This window comes from Pseudorasbora parva, chromosome 20 (genome assembly GCF_024679245.1).
Source record: "Pseudorasbora parva isolate DD20220531a chromosome 20, ASM2467924v1, whole genome shotgun sequence".
In the NCBI taxonomy this organism is placed as follows: domain Eukaryota; kingdom Metazoa; phylum Chordata; class Actinopteri; order Cypriniformes; family Gobionidae; genus Pseudorasbora; species Pseudorasbora parva.
In genome coordinates this window covers 30,801,451-30,824,931 of record NC_090191.1, presented here as the reverse complement: position 1 = coordinate 30,824,931, position 23,481 = coordinate 30,801,451, and the positions used below count along the sequence as shown (strand labels likewise).

Genomic DNA, 23,481 nt, shown 5'->3' with positions numbered 1-23,481 from the left:
TGCTGATACTAGTCGGCCATGTTTGGGGGTCATTCTAGAGCCAATGTGACTCTCATTATGTTGGGTTGGACATATCAGACTTATTTCTCTTTTATGGGCTGTTTAGCAAAATCAGAGCATTGCATTGTGCTAATCAAAGTCTACAGAAACCAACATGTTTATATTCATGCTATAAATAAATAATGACTGTATGAAACCCAACTCTTGGAGAACTCAGTGGTGTGGCATTTGTGTAAAACAGCTTGTGTTTTGTAGCTTGGTAAAGGGAGAGGCCGCCCTGTATCTGGGTCAGGGGCTGCTAATGTAGGTGAGGAGAGGATTGCTGGATTAAGCCCTCTTTATCTCCTTTTGCATAAATCTATTCATACAGAATGCATGACAATATAAAAACATTAGCCATCATTGAAGTGCAATGTTCTTCCCAGTGTCCATCACTTTCTTTAGGTCTCTTGTTGGTGAACTGTTCTTTTCCTAAATCTAAACACCATGGACTGAAGATTGATTTTGGTATTTCTCTGCTAGTGCTGTTCACCTGTGTTTACCTGCCTGCGTCAGAAAATCCAAAGCAAACATGCGTATATAGGAGAAGAAAGGAACATTGTGTCAGATTCCTGCTGAAACTTCGACTGCAGTAATTGCTTTGTGGGAAATCTCTGTCCATGTGGGCCTTCTCCAGATGGGCCACCCGGGTCGGGTTACACAGCATTTTTCAGGCCCCCTCCTCTGTACCGACTACTCCTCTCATTCAGTGAATAATCCCTGGTTAGGAGAGAAAGAAAGAGCATGGCTGAGACAGAGCTTGGTCTGTACTCTAATGTAAAGAGAGCATTAGTGGAATGAGATTAGGGTCCATCTCTCTTACGCACTGTCTGGTGCCGAGGTGCGTATGATGGCGAGAACATCATCAAAGTAAGAAAGTGATGATGATGATGGTGGGAATAATAGATCCACTACCTCAGGAAGCATCTGTGTATTGCCATTCCCTGTATTTTGCTTTGTGGAAAGTGATGAAAGTGTAATAAAAGTGTGTGTATATGTGCAAGCTGTTTTAGAAGATATAGATAATTGCTATTAATTATGAAAAATCTGAATAGTATCATGCTTAGATAGATAGATAGATAGATAGATAGATAGATAGATAGATAGATAGATAGATAGATAGATAGATAGATAGATAGATAGATAGATAGATAGATAGATAGATAGATAGATAGATAGATCATCTGTAACTATGTAATATGGTGATACCTGAATTGATGGTTATTGGTAGCCCTCTTCCTCTTCCTTTTCTTTTTCTTATTATTTTTATTCATGCTCTTATAATGTCTTTGTTTTAAATCTTTATGTGGGTGTTAATGTGATGTGTGGCACCTGTGCAAACCAAATTTCCTAATAAACTGAACTGTGATAGATAGACAGACAGACAGGTAGGCTGGGTTTACTAGAGGGGATAATCCATTAGTTCAGAGCTACTGCTACATGCATGTCTGTGTGTGTGTGTAAGAGAGAAGGCCAGAGGGATGCAGTGTGTATTAAGATATTAGCAGAGATTAAAGCTCTGCCCCAGAGTTTGTGCAGCTCCAGGCTGGAGGAACAAGCCCCCTGCGGAGACTGGAGCTGTCAGAGCCATATCCTCTCCTTAACACAATCAATACCTCTGCCCCATATTCCCCCGATGACACAATATCACCAGACGGCTATTTCCATTTGTCTATAATGGCAACCTTCGTAAAAAGATAAAACTAATAAGGATTCCTATACATTTACAGCTCTGAGATGGTGTTATAGGTAACTTTGGCTTGTTTGTGTTAACAAAGTTTTTGTATTTCCACATTTTCTCTGTCTATCCAACTCCAGTATTAGCTAATTACACAGATCACTATTTATGGGGAACAAGTGATAGGGAACCTACTCTCAAAATATGTTAAAAAAGAGGGACAAAACCCCTCTATTCTCCTAAAACTAACTAAATTGATGTGAAAAAGTGTGGACTAGGGTGTTTACTGGAACACAAATCATAGTTTTTTTTTCTAATTCAATTTATCAGATTAACAGTATGAGTGAAAAATAATAATAATGACCCTAAAAATAACACTTTACAATAAAATTCTATCGATTAACACTACAGTTGCTATGAACTATGAACAATACTTTTACAGGATTTAGGTTAATGTTAATTTAATTCTTTTAAGGTGCCCTTGTTACAGTGTAATTATACGTAGGCCTACTGCACTAATAAAATATTGTTAGTTTGACTTATAAAGCAAGTAACCTGGTCGCCTTAAAAGGTTGAGTTCATTGAAATAAAAAATTAAGTTAATACAATGGAGGAAAATTGGTTTAATAAATATAAACGCAAAATATTATTGTATCTAAACCACATACATTTAAAAAATGTTGTGAAAATGTATTACAAATAAAACACAATTACACAATTTGCTTACAAAATATTTTAATATTATTTTAATAAAGGGTGATGTCAATTCTCAAAAATGTTCTTTGTATTAAAAATTTAAATAAACTTAATTTGATTAATTATTAGTCATTTTCTAAATACTTTTATTTAACAAGTTACAAAAACAACAAAAGTCTTATTTTGGCTATTTAGGTCACACAAGTATCAGCGATGACTACATTTGACAGTGGTTTTACATATGACATCACACTTAAATCAGGTATACGTAACGCACTGATGTTAAGATAGAATTGTGGTTATGTATTCAGATTAGAGCTGAATGGCGTACTGTGAACACGGCCCCGACTGAGGAACAGATTGGCCGAGCACTTGGGCGGGACTAGGGCTGATTCTCAGAAAGCGTGCTAATAAGAGCGCCTTAATCTGCAGCTCACGACTGACGCACGCGTGCACTGAGCATCTCCTGCCAGCTGCCACTATGACCTGAAAACCACAAACAAACACAAGTCCTCGCTCCCCCTTTATACGTGAACACCCACTTCCCTTAACATGTCCCTCTTGCTTTGCTCCGTTCAGAACGGATGTGGTTTGGCAGGGATTAGGCAGTCGCATGCTTTCTATCTCTCTCCGATCACGCTGCTCCGCACTGATAATCTGGAAGTGGAGTGGGATGTTGAGATGTGTGCGGTGCCTGATGGATTAGTGCATTTCCCTCCTCCTCCCTCGGCAGAAGGACACAGGCCTTAAATCCAGGTTTTAGCCAGGAGGGAGGGATCAGGGCTTATGATGCAACAGGAGCCCCCTCCGTCCCAAAAAGCTGGAGGCGGGGTGCGGATGCGACCATGTGTTTTGTTGCAAAGAGGTCATAGAGTTTTCGTGATGAGATTAGTCAACTTCATAAAAACTAGTGACCTTGACGTAAGACAGGCATCTACTTCCACATTGGTTTACCTGGCATCCTCAAATTTAGGGATTTATGGTGGTGTTAGTGCAATTTATCCGTAGCTCTGAATGACGGATGGTCAATACAGAATTCCAGTTGTGAAAAAACCTCACTATATATCGCATCATGCACATAATTATGATGCAAAACACCTGTTGATCCCACTGCACAGCTCCCCTTGAGGCTAACTATGGACTTTTTAGATTGCATTATAATTAACTATAACGGCACAATGAATTTCCTTAACCCTTATGAATGTTTCGCCAATCATTATAACATATTTGGGTCTTTAGCGACCCTGATCTACAGGTCCTTCTAAAAAAATTAGCATATGTGATAAAAGTTCATTATTTTCCATAATGTGATGATAAAAATTTAACTTTCATATATTTTAGATTAATTGCACACCCACTGAAATATTTCAGGTCTTTTATTGATTTAATACTGATTAGCATACAGCTCATGAAAACCTCAAATTCCTATCTCAAAAAATTAGCATATAATGAAAAGGTTCTCTAAACGAGCTATTAACCTAATCATCTGAATCAAGTAATTAACTCCAAACACCTGCAAAAGATTCCTGAGGCTTTTAAAAACTCACAGCCTTCATTACTCAAAACCGCAATCATGGGTAAGACTGCCGACCTGCCGTCCAGAAGGCCATCATTGACACCCTCAAGCGAGAGGGTAAGACACAGAAAGACATTTCTAAACGAATAGGCTGTTCCCAGAGTGCTGTATCAAGGCACCTCAGTGGGAAGTCTGTGGGAAGGAAAAAGTGTGGCAAAAAACGCTGCACAACGAGAAGAGGTGACCAGACCCTGAGGAAGATTGTGGAGAAGGACCGATTCCAGACCTTGGGTGACCTGCGGAAGCAGTGGACTGAGTCTGGAGTAGAAACATCCAGAGCCACTGTGCACAGGCGTGTGCAGGAAATGGGCTACAGGTGCCGCATTCCCCAGGTCAAGCCACTTTGGGCTACAGAGAAGCAGCACTGGACTGTTGCTCAGTGGCCCAAAGTACTTTTTTCGGATGAAAGCAAATTTTGCATGCCATTCGGAAATCAAGGTGCCAGAGTCTGGAGGAAAACTGGGGAGAAGGAAATGCCAAAATGCCTGAACTCCAGTGTCAAGTACCCACAGTCAGTGATGGTCTGGGGTGCTATGTCCTCTGCTGGTGTTGGTCCACTGTGTTTTATCAAGGGCAGGGTCAATGCAGCTAGCTATCAGGGGATTTTGGAGAACTTCATGCTTCCATCTGCTGAAAAGCTTTATGGATATGAAGATTTCGTTTTTCAGCACGACCTGCTCACAGTGCCAAAACCACTGGTAAATGGTTTACTCACCATGGTATTACTGTGCTCAATTGGCCTGCCAACTCTCCTGACCGGAACCCCATAGAGAATCTGTGGGAGATTGTGAAGAGAAAGTTGAGAGACGCGAGACCCAACACTCTGGATGAGCTTAAGGCCGCTATCGGAGCATCCTGGGCCTCCATAACACCTCAGCAGTGCCACAGGCTGATCGCCTCCACGCCGCATTGAAGCAGTCATTTCTGCAAAAGGATTCCTGACCAACTATTGAGTGCATAACTGAACATAATTATTTGAAGGTTGACTTTGTTGTACCAAAAACACTTTTCTTTTATTGGTCGGATGAAATATGCTAATTTTGAGATTTTAGAATCTTGGGTTTTCATGAGCTGTATGCCAAAATCATCAGTATTAAAACAATAAAAGACCTGAAATATTTCAGTTGGTGTGCAATGAATCTAAAATATATGAAAGTTAAATTTTTTTCATTACATTATGGAAAATAATGAACTTTTATCACATTTGCTAATTTTTTTTAGAAGGACCTGTAGATCCAACAAGGATGGATCTCTACCTGCCGTGATATAAAAACTCTCCTGATATTAGACAGATGTTTTATACCATCATTGTCCTCATCAGAGCTCATTTACCAGTACATTCAGCATCTAACTCATGTTCACCATCTCAAACATCAAAACTATCATTTTCAACATTTTAAAAAAAATATATTGTGATTCAACAAGTGACACCTCGGGTCATTAATGACCCATTCAAATGTTTACAAAAAATGAATGGGAAAACAGCCATTCTTTTATACTTTATTTCTTGTTATATTGTTTATAATGAATTGATTTAGGAATACTTAGTGTTCCTTTGTATATATCTAACTTTAAAAAACATCTAACTTTATAAAACTATCTAAAAAATAAAATAAAAATGAAAGTGGAATCTAATGAATGTTATTAAAGCATTAAGGCACTTTCCTTGTGTCAGCAGTGATTCTTTTTCTGTAATAATTTTCAAAGGCACAATTCCGAATAGTGGCCACTTTATTTCCAAGACTGGATAAAAAGGGAAAGACGAACTCTGCCAATGCTACCATCATTCTTTCACCGGCAACATGGGAGAGTTCGGTTTCATCAACCTTATATTTTACATAAAAAGGATCTCATTATGTGAAGTCTTACAGACGTATAAAAATTCAAACGGACCAGGAGAAAGAAACGTAGAGCGGGTTATAAGTGGAAGAGGTGATAAACAGTAACAAAACATCCATATTTGCCACACAAATTTGCATTGTAGAAACAATACAAGAGAGATAAAGAAAGGGATATGAATTTATGGTTCATTCACTTTGCCCTGTATCATATCTTAATCTTACAACGTGTGATTATGTGTTAATCTAAAGATATGAGTGCACGCCTAACCAAAAACATTAAAGGAAAATAAATAAAAAATAAATAAAACATCTCCCCCAGCAGTTTCACAACAAGATCAGTTTCAAAAAATGCTAACATCCCATGAATATGCAAAATCTGTTCATTATCTGAAGTATAAAAGTTGAACCATATGGAGTGCTACATCTTCAGCCTTGTCATTGGTAAGTCGTCGACATCTATAGCTATTGATTAATAGTACAATTCAGTGAAGGTCTATAGATAGCGCTGTGCGTCAGTGTTCAAATTTCAGAACAATTCTGTACCGACAGGAAACGGTGGTCTCATTCAATATACCACACAATTATTCAAGGTCATACCATTTTTTTTTTTACATTGGGAATTAATGTGAAATGCATACAAAGAGAATTTTACATTATACAGACTTACAAAAAAAAAACAAAAAAACAAAAAAAAAAACATGCATGTCATCTCAGTAGTCAATGGAATCTAACACTAAAATCGTAATGCAATTTACACATAATATATTAATGAAATGATTCAAATATGGCACAAGATGGTTCACAATATATATATACATAAACCTAGATAAAAACTGAGGAGAAAACATGTGAGCAAAACAGACCTAACGCCTTATCCGGGGAGAAAGGAACAATTTATGCCAGTTGTTGAAGGCTGAAAATTTGGTTAGTTTTTGTTTTTGTTTTTTTTGAGGATACATTTCTTTTGTTGCAATACATTTATCAGACATCAGCTAAAAAAAATTAACTAACGATTAACAAATTTAACAACACTAGGGAAAAGAAAAATAAGACAGAACTGTGTACAAAGTAAAAAATAATAATATTAACAAGGAAAAAGCCATCCGACCCCTACAGGCGCATGTGAACAGGTTCAAATATTATTTTTACACTATAGTTCGGCAGCCACTTCACATAGGCGCTGAACTTCCTGTCCCACACAACTGCAGGGGTAGAGTATGTCACTGTTCTAGGGTCACCACTTCCACCGCCTGTCCGTCAAGTGTTACCGTGTTGTCGATGCGCGTGGCTACGGGAGCCATGGCGACCTGAACGGGGCGATTTCCCTGGGCCAAACTGGTGACGACTGTCTGATACATGCTGACTGGAATCTGGACGAGACCTGGGATGACACAAACAACCGTTACATGTATGACAATCTCTGTGGGTATAAACTCATTTTGGTTACTATTCACAGATCTAGCTGAAGATGCACAACTGTGATGCCAGCGGCCTAGTGGTTTGGGATGCACGTAACTTGAGACAGTTGGAGGGAGGGGACTTTTGGAGTGCGGTGGGATGAGGCCGCAGAGCGTGCGCAATCCAGCCGCCATGTTAAGAGTTTGAACAATACGGCCCTAGAAAGGAGGCTGAGGGCAGGGCTAAGTGCATCACACTGCAATGCGGAACAATGGAGTAATTGAGGCGGCCACTCCCAGCTTCCGTTTCTCTCTCTCTCTCTCTCTCTCTCTCTCTCTCTCTCTCTCTCTCAGACTCGTGGTAAACCCCTCTCTCTTCCTCAATCTACCTCTCTTTCCACGCCCAGCTGTGAGCGGAGCAGCCTGGATTACTGCTGCAGTCACATGGGGAGAGAGGGTGGGCAATCCGTCCGGGCCGCAAGCTCGTACGGGCAAAGCGGAAGGTCAGAAACTAACGGTGACTCGCCAACCCTTCGAGTAAGTCTTACGGTTACGTACCTGCAGGCCTGATGAAAGTGTGCTTAAAATAGTCTCACGATGCATCTCAAAGAAAGAGTCATATTTCTAAACTCATTTAGCCTGTCAGTTACTTTATCTTTTCGTGCCGGCACGATCACCACCAACTAAATGTTCGATTTTAATCACAGCTGAACACAAAAGTAGATAGGTTTTGAGCTTAAATATATCTTATACAGGCATTATTTTGACTTATTCGCCCTTATTAATTAAAGGCTAATAAAATTAGACAAATTAGGCAGTAATAAGGCTATGACAATAAGCCCTTTAAATGTGAATGAATGTACATTTAAATAAAGAAAATACAACCCACATGTAGCAGGCCAAAACAGCCTTCTTCAGAGGTTGTTTTTCACCCCCCCGTGTCTTTTAAATTTTCTACAATGAAATAGCCAGTTAAATAAAGGCTTTTTAATAATTTGAAGAATAGTGCCTTAGATTTGCGTCACTGTTCTACATCAGTTTCAATCCCTGATCCCATAGAGCACCTTTTATTGAACTTCCTGAACACTCTGTACTTTTTTTATTTAATAATATATTTAATAATATATATATTTTATTTAATACTTTTTATTATTTTAACTTTAAATCAGAAAGTGTTTATAATAAAAATGAGGTTATACTTTATTTGGTAACACTTTGTTTTACAGTGTCCTTGTTACATGTACTTAGCATAGTAATAACAGTAAATTATGCATAATTCCAACCCTAATCCTATCCTAAGTTCCTAACCCTATATAGTGAGGAAGTAGTTAATTAATATTACTCAGTAGTTAAATATATGATTACACTGTAACAAATACACTTTATTTACAGTGTAATTATAAATTGAAGCAATAATTAACTTCATGTACTTACTATATAGGTTTAGGATGAGGGTTTGGTTGCATGTAATTATGGATAATTTATAGTTATTACAATGGTAAGTCTTGTAATGTAACAAGGACACTAAAATAAAGTGTTATCAACAATGACAAATGATAAATATAGCTGCAAGCAGCCATTATCGGGGCCAAGCGCAAAGAAGAAGACAAGACATGCCAGCATGGCTGGAAGTCTCAAGCCAACTGCAACAATGAGCCATTAAGGACCTATTAAGTTGATTTTAGGCAAAATAGCAGTCAAATTTTAAATACAGTCAATAATAATGGTTTAATGGTTTATCACTTTCGACCAATAGGTGTCACTGTTACGAAACTGATGTGGTTTAGTCAGATTGAGATGACAATGACACATGCAAAGTTTGGTGTCAATATGTCAAAGCATTGCAGAGATACAGCCTCAAGAGTAATTTTTGCATCATGGCTCAACTCTGTTGCAGTGGTATATGAAAACTGTTTTGTCTATCAATCCGAAATCCATAACTATTTGTCAGCATGGTCTGAAGACGATACGGATCAATTTTGGTGAAAATCGGACAAACGGTCTAGGATGAGTTTGAAAAAGTAGATTTTTAACAAATAACAAGATGGAGCACAGATATGTTTGCAAAATATGGCAAAATTGGTATCTATCTTCTCGGCATGAGCCAATGAATGTATTATGACCAGTCTCATTACAATAGGCTAATTTAATCAAAAGTTATTAGCATTTTTGTACATTTTATTACAACTTTTGACCACAAGGTGGCGCTGCCCCGAAACTTTTTGAATATGTTCGGGACATAGAGCGGAAGACACATACCGAGTTTTGTAATGATACACTAGTGCATTCTTAAATTATAGCATTAGCATTTTAAACCGTAATACTGCATTGAAGTCAATGGGAATTTCATGTTTTGTTTTATTATAGCGCCACCAAGAGGCACAATCCCACCAATTTTTTTATGTGTCCTCGTAGTGAGCCCATACATATGTGTGTCAAGTTTGGTGAAAATATTTCATTTTGTTTTGGAGTTATAGACATTTATATGAAAAAACACGTAAAAAATGACTGACACCTGACTTTGATTGGATTTTACTACCCCTTACTATCAATATTTTGAGATTTGGGCATTAGCGTATAGCTATCGACCTATGTTTCCGAACTTCTGAGGCTGGTTTCGTCTCGATCGGACTAGCGGTTTCGAAGATATCAGCAAATGTTTTTTAAGCACTAAATTACAACTCTGCGCAAACCATATGCCGAAACCTGGCAAGTCTGGTATCGTTGGAGTCGGCAAGGATTCAGGAGACCAAAAAACACACTCCCATCAAAATATGTCAACCACACCCAAAGTTATAAGCGTTTGAAAAAAAAAATTCTCCACTAGGTGGCGCTGTTTCGAAACTTCTCAGGCTACTTCAGGGCATCGTGGTGATGACCCATACCAAGTTTCATAACAATCTGTTCATGCGTTCATAAAATACAGCATTTTTGCACATAATTCAAAATGGCCGACATCCAAAATGGCCGACATGGTAAAATTGGATATCAGTCGACTCGGCATGACGCCCTGAATCTAATGAGACCAATTTTATGATTTTTGGATAAACGGTTCAGAAGTTATAAGCCAAAATAGGCATTTTTCGTATCTCCGGACAGGTAGGTGGCGCTGCGCCGAAACGCTGCATGTTGCTTCAAGTCATGCTTGTGATGACATGTACCAAGGTTGGTTTGAATACGATAAAGCGTTGCGGAGATATAGCCTTTAGTGTGTTTTTGCAACCTCCACGTAAAATTTGTTTGTGCGTTTATTGAAAACGATTGGACGAATCAACTTGAATTCCATAACTTTTTGTCAACATGCTCTGAAGATGATCTGTTTCAATTTTCGTGAAAATCGGAGCAACGGCCTAGGAGGAGTTCGAAAAAGTAGGTTTTTCAGAAAATTCAAAATGGCGGGAAAATTTGCATACCGGAAAATGACATCATAGGGTGAAATCGAATCGGCTTGAGCCAAGGAATCCGATGAAAAAAGAATTTTGTTTCTAGCCCTTAGGGGTCAAAAGTTATAAGCATAAATATGAGTGAAACTTTGGACAGGTGGTGGCGCTAGAGGGATTGAGTTAGAGGCACCAAATTTGCTATAGTGACAGCTCAGACTGGCCTCTATGAGTGTGCCAAATTTCACAACTTTTTACCATACGGTTCTATGGGCTGCCAGAGACTCCTATGGCGGAAAAAGAAGAAGAAGCAGAATAATAATAGGAACACTAACGATTTCAATAGGTGCCTCCGCACCTTCGGTGCTTGGCCCCTAATGACACTCAGTTGTCATTAGTGTATATTTAAATATAAAACACAATGTAAAAATAAACTATTAATTACTATTATGTAAAATACTTAACATAAATAATATATCCAATGACCGGTGATTTAGGAAAATTTACTGGCCAAAAATACATTTTTTCAATAAAATTTTTCATGACAAACAGGCAGTTAAAGACACTAAAATTGTAGATGCTAGTGAAAATTCACAACCCTCTATTCCAATTTCGATACCACAGCTAAAACGACTAAAATGTTTTAGCTGTGACTAAAACGCCCAAAAATTAAATGTATGTCATTAATGACTCAACCTAATGTCCTTTCACACCCGAAAGACCTCCGTTCATCTTTGGAACACAGTTTAATATATTTTATATTTAGTCCAAGAGCGTATGGAAGTGTATGCACACTATACTGTCCATGTCCAGAAAGGGAATAAAAACATCATCAAAGTAGTCCATATGTGACATCAGTTAGTTAATTAGAATCCCTTGAAGCATCGAAAATACATTTTGGTCCAAAAATAACAAAAACTACGACTTTTAAATGTTGTTCGAATCTTTTCTCAAACCGGTCCTGTGGACCCCCAACACATTTAGCATGTCTCCCTCATCAAACACACCTGATTCAAATCATCAGCTCATTAGTAGAGACTCCAAGACTTGAATTGGGTGTCTGATGAGGGAGACATGCAAAATGTGCAGTGGTGAGGGGTCCCCAGGACAGGTTTGAGAACCACTAAACTAACTAACTGATGTCACATATGGACAACTTTGATGATGTTTTTATTATGTTTATGGACACGGACAGTATAGTGTGCATACACTTTCATACGTTCTCGGTATATAAAATATCTTCAACTGTGTTCCAAAGATGAGCGGAGGTCTTACGGGTGTGGAACGACATTAGGGGAGTCATTAATAACATAAATTTAATTTTTGGGTGAACTAACCCTTTAAGTAACACGAATGTAATAGCCTACATTTTTAAAGACAAGTAAACAGGAAGTAATAAAGAACTATCAATCAAATGACAAGTAATGGCACAAATAAATACAAGACAGATAGAAATGAAACAAACAGTGCTCTTCAAGCAGGTCTAATAGTTTTCAGGTACCGAAATGTAATAAAGTAGGCAAATCAAATAAATAACACTGCATAATCTTCATATCATTTTTAAAGTTCAAGAACAGTTAGTGATTTTGTTGTTGTTTGAATAACAAATGCAGACAGTAACCAGATTATTAGGATGCTATCACTTTAAGACAGAACGCACGCACAAATCATGCTTTGTGTTTACATTAACTAGTTTTTTTTTTTTTTTTTTTTAAATATGTATACACATTTTTCTTTTGACAAAAACTCAAGACATGTATTTGTGAGATTCACCCCTTAAAAAGAACATCAGAAAATCAGTTGGTTCAGAAAAAAGTGGTTCGGTCCAAATGCTCTGATTTCTCTTAATCGCATCGAGTCTCTTTAATTGACGGGGAGTTTGGAAGCATTGTGTTTTTGAGCGAAGAGCCTACAAACCCTCAATCACTCTGACATTGAGGGTTTCTACAAGGCTTACGGAGTGAAAGAGGGGCATTGGAGCAGGAAACGTGAATCAGTCACGATTACCTCAGACCGGCCACTTCAAAGCTGCACCCGCACTGCCATTTCACTGATTGAATAAGGTCAATAAACGCTGACTGTCCGTCAAGTGTCTGTTGTTGACTACGCTCTCACAAACCTCCTCGTGCTGTAGCGTAAATTAGGCATAATTGCGCAGCTTAAAAGGTGAGGGCCTCGTTTAGGGCAGAGGTGGCTCTATAGGACTTGCTGCTGGTTTAGATGAGCAGTCAGTCAACGTGCTCGGTTACGTATTTGAGAAACGGGACGTACTAAAACCCACTTTACTGCGCTCCTCCAGAAAGGTTACTGGTGTACAATGTTATATAAAGTGACATCTCATCAAGCCACAGCTTTGCTTAATTTACACATCATAAAGATGGCAAGGGGTGAAAAAAAAGCCATCAACAAATGGTCAATCAAGATATAGTGAGTATAAAATCTCCTCTAGGCGGTGGGACCAAAAAGTATAGGTCACTATGTAGTTAAATTATTGTATGCATCTGTAGAATTGCTAAAAAACTTACAACGGACGGCAGTGGTCATATATTCCTAACAAAAGTGGGGAAAGGCCTGACGCCCATGTCTTTAAATGTAGTTTTAATGCCTGCTAATCAGCTTTTATGTTTAAATACAGCCCTTGCTCCTGTCTATTCTCTTAATGTCATGTGAGATTGCGTGTGTTTTATAGACTGGGCTTCCCGGTGCTGACAGCTGGCTCTGTGATTAGACTATGCACTGATAATGGAGAGGATCAAAGCCCTTTAAGAGGGTTCCTCGAGGGGTTAGGAGGGGGGCTTCTCTATGGTCAATGGGGGCAACGGAGTGAGCCAGGACACTAGGTATGATAGGTCACTGGGATATGGCCAGGTATGATTGGACCAACTTTGGAGCGGAACCACTTTATCCATTAAAATGAACATTAAAGCAATATATACCCCATTTGCTTAATTTCCTAATGGATGTTCTTTTCCTTATTGTTATTGATGAATTATTAGTGTATATTATAAACTAATTAGCAAAATGGACCATATCAATTGTCTACTAGTTTATCGGTAGATATTGAATATCGTAAAATTTACATTTAAATCTTTAATTTAATGTTCCTATAGCCAAGCAAAGCACATGACACTAAGTGAATGCCCATCCCAATGATGCACTTTATAATTGTGTGAATCTGGATGTGTAAACAGATTTGACAACAGATTTGTTACAGTAATTATTTATAAACATTAGTTAATAAAAATACTGTTTATTGTTAGTTTATGTTAGCTGGTCCATTAAATAATATTAACAACTTTTGATTTTAATAATGTATTAGTAAATTAAATGAACAAACCCAAGATTAAGAAATGCCTTTCATTGGTAGTTCATGTAGTTAACTAATGTTAACAACTTGAACCTTATTATAAAGTGTTATGAATTTTGATTGTGGTCATTTGACTATTGGCCATAACATGACAAGATTTATCAGCTTATTGCATCGGCCAGAATCTTAATATTGGTGTATCCCTTAAAAAATTATTTGTCTTTGTAATCTTAAATTTCTCTGCCACAATTTTTCAAATAAATGCCAAATTCCTGGTTGTTAAGGAAATCGGTTGCAAGTGGCACTCCACTTTATCTTGAAGGATGTTATGGTCAGAAGAGGAAATATATATATATATATATATATATATATATATATATATATATATATATATATATATATATATATATATATATATATGTCGATTTTCTAGCTTCTTCCAATCGAACCTAGTTTATCGTAGCTAAAAAAGGAAACGTGTCATGTGCCACTACGTTGTAACGAATGCCTATAGTACACATCAGCACTGCAATTGGATTGTAACATGGCTGCTAATGCATGTGTAAGCAGCAGTACTGGAGGGTGCCGTGCATATGCAGAGCGCTTAGTGGTTGAGTCAAAGCAAGGATTAGCGAGAAGTGTAGAGGCTGGAGTCACCATCTGTCCCACAAACACCCCGGGGATTACAATAGACCTCCACTGACTTCCTTGCGCTCTAACACACCTTACCTGAGACCCATACGTTCGTTCCCTTACATACTAAATGAGTGCTGACGAAAGGGATGTTTCATCATGTTTGCCTGCCCCAAAACTTTCCTGTTTGTTGTGTACTTGAGCATGCCAGGCTGGTAGAGTGTGTGGTTTATTGTGATATACAGCAGGAATTCATACCACTGCCATCCGAAACTCCAGTTAAAGCTCCTACTGCGGCCGCCGTTTCTCCTGCCAACACGATCTGTCCTCCGCCCTGAAGAGTCGCTTCCGCTAACGTCGCCACTGCGTGAGCTGCTGCTTCACTGCAACACACAGACGTAAATTAAGGAAATAATCTCACGATAACTCAGCTTTCATAAACATGCAATACTTATGCAGGATTTGAGGTGTATTGATGTGAATTGGTGTGTACTGCCCCCTAGTGCAGGAAGTCACTCAATAGGAACCAATAAATGATAACCACTGTTCTATACAAATTATTCTGGCTCTCGTGATAAGAGGTCCAAAATACGGTCGCCCATTTCTGACACATAAGTAGAGATGCCCTGGTCAACTGGCCATAATCTGAACAGAAAATGCAGGCCCGTTTCCAGAATCAAATCGGGTGCTCTAACCTTAGTGCACATATCAGATTTTTCCCTTCCATTGCTATATTCGCTATGCCAATCACTGAAATTGAGAAAGCGAATTCATCATTGATTAAATGCCACATACACGCTGCAAATGCAGCTGTCTACACTGCACAATAAATCTCTTTAAATCGTGTCTACACTTTGTTTGTTAAAATGAGGGGATTTGCGAGCTTGCACAAGCCAGCACTGAACAAAAGAGCGTTGAGTGGACCATGACTAATTTAGAAACCCCTGATTGGCCACTGCGTTCAATAATTCAAAAGACATGTCTGTGATTGGCTACACAAAGTTTGGCTACAAATCTTTGATGTTGTTTAGCATTTACTAAGCACTGCATGTCAGGATAAGGAAAAAAAAAGTTGCACATTTAAAAAAAATAAACCTAAAATATGCTAAATAATATAAAGCCTCATTTGAGCAAAACAGAGCTGTAGCTGTATGTTCTCCGCTCCCACACATGTGAAGACTAGTGCTAGGTTATTACCAATGAATTTTGATGTCATGCATTGCTGAAGATTTATCCTTACTTGTAGATGAAGAAACTTCTGCATTTGTCCTTTTCAGCGACCCTGTTGATAACCATTTATCCATGTTTAAATCGGTTGTATTCTACAGTAACTGTATGCAGCAAAAGCATGGCAGATAAATTGGTGGTTTATTCTTAACACAACCAATCAGCGAGCTGAACACACAGTAACAGTTTAATATTTATTTCCCCCTGCAATATCGTCGCAACACACAGGTTGAAAACCACTGTTGTAAAGTGTTACCGATAAAAGTTAAAACAAAATAATGACACCAAGTCATAACTCAATTAGAACAAAATTTCTTATGATACAAGTCAAATCATAATAACTTATGATTTTTTTTTCATAATTTTGATTTTACCATTTTATAATCTCAGATAAAAGAAGCAATGACTTAAGTCGAAATTGACACACTAAGTCATAATTATACAAAAATAATTGACATACTGAGTTTGTCATTATTATAACATTCAAAAATTACATGAAGTGACGAAAATGTCAATTACAACACAGTATGTCATAATTTCAGCTTTCTAAATCATAATTGAGATAAACATTCAAGATTGACACTGACGTCAATTTTGTCAAGACTTTTAACTAACTTCCTTTTTAATCTCAATGTTGACTTGTTATTTTAGAACATGATCATTTCCACTTATACCTATGAGTTTTTTTATATACATATAATTTGAAATTCAATCAAAGCATAATTTTTTTTCTTATGTGGCAGAAATGGGCGTCCAATACAAACAGAGTCCAAAGATTGTCTATCCCGAATGATTCCCTTTGAGATAATGGCAAAAATAAGGGGCTAGTAACAAAAGAAAACCTTTTTTGATGCCCTGACTGTGCTAAACAGGCTGATAGTGGATGTACTGCTTTAATGAAGACTGTTGAGCAGAAAACAACGCTTCTTCAGCTTAATTGTTGTGGGAATGGAGTATGATCCAATTGTTCCCGCTGTGCTGTATTTCTGGGCTGCTGCTACCTCCTTGTGATAAACAGGAGGACAGGCTCAGGTGAGGCCTGTTAATAAGACCCTGGGGACTTAAACCTGCACCTAGATGCTGCTGCGGTTCAGTATTTCCTTTCTCTCTTTCCCCGACCCCAACTTCACCTCAACTTCCCATGAGTACCTGTTGAGTGCCATGGTAACTGTTGCCCCCTGTTGCATCTCTTGTGATGCAGCAACCGCAGCTTCGGCTAAAGAAGCCACAGCCTGCGTGGCCTCCGACGCTTGCGTGGTCTGGATGGTCATCTCGCCTCCCTGTAGTGTGGCCCAATTTTGCTCCACCTTAGAGACAGAATTAAAATAACAGGTGTGAAGGGAGATGTCACATAAAGGCACAGTGTGTACGGACAGGACAGAGCACGCACAAGATGCAAACTCATGGAATATTCAGATAAGAAAGTGTGTTGACATTACCTCTCCATCCGTCACTGTAGAGTAATTCACCTGGGCGACTGTCACTGTGCCTGGCAATTCTGACGCATCTGCCAGTGTTGCTACCGTGGCTCCAGTGCCGACCTTTTGATCAGTCCAAATTTGGATGTTAGGATACTGTAATGTGACCAACTGGTGAAAATTCGAACTTTTTTCTTTTTTTATATAAAATTTAAAATATTATATAATTTATATATATATATATATATATATATATATATATATATATATATATATATATATATATATATATATATATATATATATATATATATATATATAAGCATAATTTTTATTTTTAATGTTTTAGTCTCTTATGCACACCAAAGCTGCATTTATTTGATCAAAAATACAGTAATACTGTGAATTATCATTTCAAATTAATATAAGTGTTGTATATTTGAATATATTTTAAAATGTAATTTATTCCTGTGATAGCAAAGATGAATTTTCAGCATCATTACTCCAGACTTCAGACACACGATTCTTCAGAAATGCTGACTGGGTGCTCAAGAAACATTGCTAATTATTATCAATGTTAAAAAAAGTTGTGCTGCTTAATATTTTTGAGAATAATTTTCTGAACTATATAACCAATAGAAAGTTTAAAATAGCATTTATATGAATCAGATTTCTTTTTGTTGCAATGTGAATGTCTTTACTGTCACTTTTGATCTATCACGTACACACAATTAAATGTATTAAGGCAGTAAACTGTATATATTTGATAGTTTAATGTTACACATTCGTTTTTTAGCATTTTGATCTCCCTCTATTCTAAATGAAGTCGTCTTCTTGTATATACTGTAGTCAAAAACAACCGTGTGGTTGTTACCACAGCTGGGACCTGAGCTCACCTGTATGAGCGAGACGGTTCCATCAGGATTACTAATCGTCTGCACTACGGTCTGTGATGGCACTAGGTGCGCAATGCTGTGGGTGGCTGTTGTGGCAACTTGCTGTGTGGTAACCTGGTCCTCAAAGGCGTAGAGCAGGTTCTCTCTCCCATGCTGCTTATAGCAGTTTTTAACAATAGTCCTCAGGGCTTGCGTCCATGACACCTGTTTCCAACGGAAATAAGCCCTCGATAAATCAAGATGATGCAAGCTTTAGCTCATTTGCTTCAATTCAGACGTCATTTTGTGGAACGCTGACAAAACTATGGTGTGGCTGATTCAACAATTCAGCCATTTAGTCATCAATCAGCCCTCTTCATACAAGTAAAAATATATGTGGGTAAATATTGTTTTTTATTACTGTGTATTGTTATTTTTATGCATTTTAACAAATGAAATTGATTAAATATTACACATGTGCGTGCTGTCAAATATTATTTTAAAAATTTTTTTTACAAATGAATCAAAAGAAATTCTGTAATTTTTAAGTTAATATTTTTATATTATAGAAATTTGAACAGTTACTCTCCAAATAAATGTAGAAACAACTTAAAGACAGTTTTTTTTATATTAGTTGTAAAGGTATCTTTTTATGAACAAAGGCCAATATCACTACTACTACATACTAACATTTTAATAATTTGATCCAATGCAGTAATTGTGTATGTGTACATAAATGTTTTTACATTGTACTTAATTTTAATTTCTGTAGTTACATTTATAATTACACTGTTGACCCTTCCCTTACACCTAACCCTACCCTTAAACTTACCCACACCACCACACGTCCCTAATATCTTAACCCGTATCCCACCACAATATCAGCAAAAAAATGTTGCATTACAATATGAGCACAATAAGTACTTGTAACATGTACATGTACTTGTAAGTACATAGTAGTTAAGGCCACCTACTGATGTCTCTATGAAATTCGTTTTTGTAACATTAATGATAGACATTCAAAATGTATTAGACTTAAAAGGAATTTAAAACAATCTTCACATAAACCCGTTATAATAAATATATGATTACCCGCCAAGCAGGTAGGACAAATTTAACAAAATGATCAAACAGTCTGCACAGCATAAATAAATGAAATATGGATTAATCCTTATTAAAGCTACAATTTCTCTGTTACCTTTGTTCTTTGAATAACACTAATGACAGACATCACAGCAACTGGTTTATTAGGCTACTGCATCTCATTTACTTCTCACAACTCTTCAAGTTTATTTTGAGATGTTATTTAACTAATTTAAGACTGCTCTTGTGAGAATACAAAACAAGCATTTTTGCATAATTCTGTTATTGTTTGTTAATCGCTTGAATGGTTTAAAAGCATTTGCATGAATAAGGGCGGGATCATATAATGCAATGCTAGCCAAACAATGACAGAAAAAAAAACAGATGCTGCGTTAATTGCGTACATTTTTAACGTGTTAATCTGAATTAATTGCATGCGTTAATGTGCTAATTTTGACAGCACAAAATAGATATACACACAATGCAATATGCAAATTTGTAAAATGATATTTAATTATGCAAATACATATAGAATACGGTAAAACCTAAAAACGTAACATATTGCTGGTCAAAATATACTATAGAACTATTTTGTGTAAAGCACCCAACACTACCCTCTGTTTCTGCTCCTCTGTTCGGACGTCACTGCGTACATTGGCCCAAGGAATGTCCTCCGGCCACCAGATGGGCTTGCAGCTCTCTTTCCCCCAGCCAGGCTTCCCACGGCCCGTGGAATACTTTAGCATTTCTGGAATGAATGCTCTGAGCTGGGCCTGAAAAAGCAAAAAAAAAAGAGCACAAATTCACTGTGGGAGATTTTAAACTGGGAGTAGCAGAGTGCATGATGGGCCTCTGGAAAAATTTAATTTGTGTGAAAACACTTTGGAAACAGCAAGCCATTGATTTTTTTCCCCCCTTCATTCTGCAACTGAGTGCAGACAGTCTGCCCACACATATAGCTTGTGAAAAGCTAAAAGTAGACTATTAGGTTTCTATTTAAAGATTAATCTATGAGTGAGGCTCCACTGCGCACTGACTGCAGGAGATTGAGAAGATGAAACATACACTGAACTATAGATTATGTAGACAACAAATTAATAAACACTGTTAAGACGTTGGTACACTACCGTTCAAAAGTTTGGGGTTAGTAAGATTGTTTTTAAAAGATTTTCGTTTCAAATAAATGCTGCTCTTTGAACTTTATCTCCAAGTCTTAAAAAAATGCATTACAGTTGCCACAAAAATATTAAGTAGCACAAATGGTTTCAATATTGATAAGAAATATTTCTTAAGCACCAAATCAGCATATTAAAAAGATTTCTGAAGGAACATGTGACAATGAGGACTGAAGTAATTGCTGAAATAAAACATGATAAATAACAAAATTACAAACAACTTCCTCTTTAATGTCATAAACAACATATTTACTGTCTCTTTAAAGTGTAAAGACAGCAATGAATGGTTAAACAGATTCAAGGAAAAATCTGTATGAATACAAATCAATAAAACCAAGAAATAAAAGTGTTTAATTCAGTACTCACATTTTACAATGATGCATATTGCTTTAGGTAGAATGTTTGTAACAAATAGTTAAATGTATTAACATTACAATAAAGGGGCTTTGATTTTTTTTAGTTTGAAATGTCCATTGGCTTGTGCTTTTTAAAACAACACTGAGTTGTATGGGGCAGTCTATTAGCCCAGCGCCAGCTCCGTCCTGAGGGTGAGGGAGGTGGAGTTTATCCCAGCGCCCTCAGTGCCCTTGGTAATTCCGTAGGCAGGCTAGGGATTGTACTGCCCAGCACTCTGTAGCAACGTCTGTTCACCTCGACATCACAGGCTAAATTTGGCTTGGGAGGAATAAAGCAGTTCCCAAAAGAGCTTCTCCCTCCCTCCCACCCACTCTCTCACTGTCACAAACACAAACACTTCCTCTAAGCCTGACATTGGACGGTGACAGACAACAACATGGCCAACAGCTAGTAGAGAAGGATTTCCGGAGACAAAAAAAAAAATCTGATACAATTTATATTGTTAAAATATAAGTGACATGACTTTTCCAGTTGTGACTGCTGGATAAGAATTTTTTTAATATTATTTCAAACGGCACACACTAAGATTAGTCAAATATTTAAGCATACCTAGAAAACGTATACTTGTATTAGTATTTGTATTAGGGCTGGGCGATATGGCCAAAAAATATCACCATACAAGTTCTCATATCAGTCAATATTGAGAACTATCACAATAAATCTTTATTTAATTTCAAGTTTAAAGTCCGATTTATGCTCCTAAGTGAAAGTTATAGAAACCAGACCATTAATTGTGGTTCTGAACTACTCTAACTTCACGTTTTTTAACTCTTTACACTCCGTGACAAAATAAATATCTGAATAGATCAAATCAATTTCTTAGTTTCTACATGATAATGATAACGTTTCATATCATGAATCATGACTTTGATGATGTGCATGTTCGGCCCAGTTTGCAGTGAAGGCTGCAATATTATTAATATTATGTGTTTTGTTGAATCAGGTATGTTGGGCCCCATTTACACTGCATAGTTCAAGTGACCCAATTCCGATTTTTGCCTCTCATGTGGCACAGATCGGATGTGACATGCGAACTTGTAAGCAGGAAAAAAAAAACCTGCATGAATTCTGATATCCTCAGATCGGATTCAGGCCTCATTCTTAAGTGTTAATAAATTCGATATGATTCGGATACGTGCATTTGTGTCTGCCATGTAAGCGGTCAAATCGGATATTCCCCAGTAAATGCGAGTCGTATGCAATTGAATAAGGGACGGAGGCGAATCACATGCAATAAGGGCTCTGCTCCTTTTTCTCCGCACTATGAGAGCAACGTTTCGCTGACCTTTAAAGATTTTTGCGGAAAGCGAAACATTATAATAATTATCATTTCGTCTGCACTTATGGTGTTCATTGCATATTGCACCACTTCCTTTTCAGGGTCAGAACGTCTTGGGCGATTTCGCCAGTGTATAGTGTAAATATCGGATATGGGTCGCTTTTAAAAGATGATGTAAGCGGGTCGTCAAAATATAGTCACCAAATTGGAATTGAGCATCATAACCTACAGTCTAAATGCGGCCTCAGATGAGGAAGACATACAAAATGTGCTGTGCTGGGGGTCCTCCAGGACATCCATCCATCCATCCATCCATCCACACACACACTGCACTATATTAAAATATATATACTGAATTAAAAAAATCTTAAAGTACAAAAGTAAATCATGATAAAAGCAAAAACCTGAACTTAACAAATACTGATGTTAAGTACAGTGTTCAAAGTCATGTAACAGACTGTCCACAAAGGCATCATGGGTTGTAGGCGCTTCCTTGTGTTTGTGCAGATGGTCTAATTACATGGCGAAGGAATTAAGAGGAATCTCACGCCCCCAAACACACCGATCAGCTGCCCATTCCCTCCCCCTGCTTTGCTCTTAATCCACTTGGGAGCCAATCAGAAACCTCTGTGCTCGGCCATGGTGTGCCGGATAATTACTCGCGCGTACAAGCCTCACCTGATGATCCCTGCACAGACCTGCCTCCAACTGCCACAAACTAAGCAAGGTGTGTCCTGAGGGACATCAGCTATCAGCAGGCAGCATGTGGGGTAGTGAGTAATGGGCTAGCTAGTAAATTAAAAGGTTGAACTGGTTATGCCTCTTATATCAGGTCAAAATTAAAAGTAACCTGTGCTAAAGCCCTGTAGTGGTAAGATGACTTCTACGACTCGACTAACTGCTGCCCCTCGAGTCTAGAAAAAGCTAATTTGAATGGCAAAGCAGAAGATTCCTGGCTCATATTGCCACCTGGTGCCCACCTGTGTCATCTTGTCCACAGACACTGGTATGCCGTCAATAGTCAGTGGAGGCAGTTCGGAGGTGAGCTCCCCACCACCAGGGGGCGCATGTTCAGCCAAAGCGTTTTCCAGATCCTCCAGGATCATGCTTTTGTATTTCCTCACCTGATCACAGGACATACCAAAACAACGATCAAATTAGAAACAATATTTAACAATATGCAAATGCTATGAAGTGGAAATGCACAGTTAAAATACTCACCACATTCTCTAATGGTGCCGCTCCAAATACTCTAAACACAGGGTTTGGTTTAGAGGGAGAGATGCACAGCACAATGGCCTGCTGGCCAACCCGCGTCGTGTACTCGTCTAGAGTCGCTCTCAGCTTCCTGCAGACGGAGCAACAAATCAGTGTTGTTATTGTTGACTAAAATTCTTAAAAAAGCATGGCAACACTACAATAAGTTTACACTGTTAACATTTGTTAATTACATTCATAAA

At 37.8% G+C, this 23,481-nt stretch overlaps 1 protein-coding gene across 2 annotated transcripts in view; it reads right to left on the bottom strand.

Annotated features, from left to right (window-relative positions):
- Positions 1 to 5,702: 5,702 nt before the first annotated feature.
- The window catches only part of nrf1 (nuclear respiratory factor 1), a 20,874-nt gene continuing 3,095 nt past the window's right edge, over positions 5,703 to 23,481 (bottom strand). The window contains exons 4-12 of one of the 2 annotated variants that reach the window (XM_067427185.1): positions 23,243 to 23,369; positions 23,002 to 23,145; positions 19,765 to 19,923; positions 18,089 to 18,292; positions 17,214 to 17,315; positions 16,924 to 17,081; positions 15,788 to 15,829; positions 14,806 to 14,930; positions 5,703 to 7,211 (exon numbers count right to left, since the gene is read on the bottom strand). In XM_067427185.1, the coding sequence (XP_067283286.1) occupies positions 7,051 to 7,211; positions 14,806 to 14,930; positions 15,788 to 15,829; positions 16,924 to 17,081; positions 17,214 to 17,315; positions 18,089 to 18,292; positions 19,765 to 19,923; positions 23,002 to 23,145; positions 23,243 to 23,369 (1,222 nt within the window). In that variant the 3' untranslated portion in view covers positions 5,703 to 7,050. The remainder of the gene's footprint in view (positions 7,212 to 14,805; positions 14,931 to 15,787; positions 15,830 to 16,923; positions 17,082 to 17,213; positions 17,316 to 18,088; positions 18,293 to 19,764; positions 19,924 to 23,001; positions 23,146 to 23,242; positions 23,370 to 23,481) is intronic. The other variant, XM_067427186.1, reaches the window with a different exon arrangement.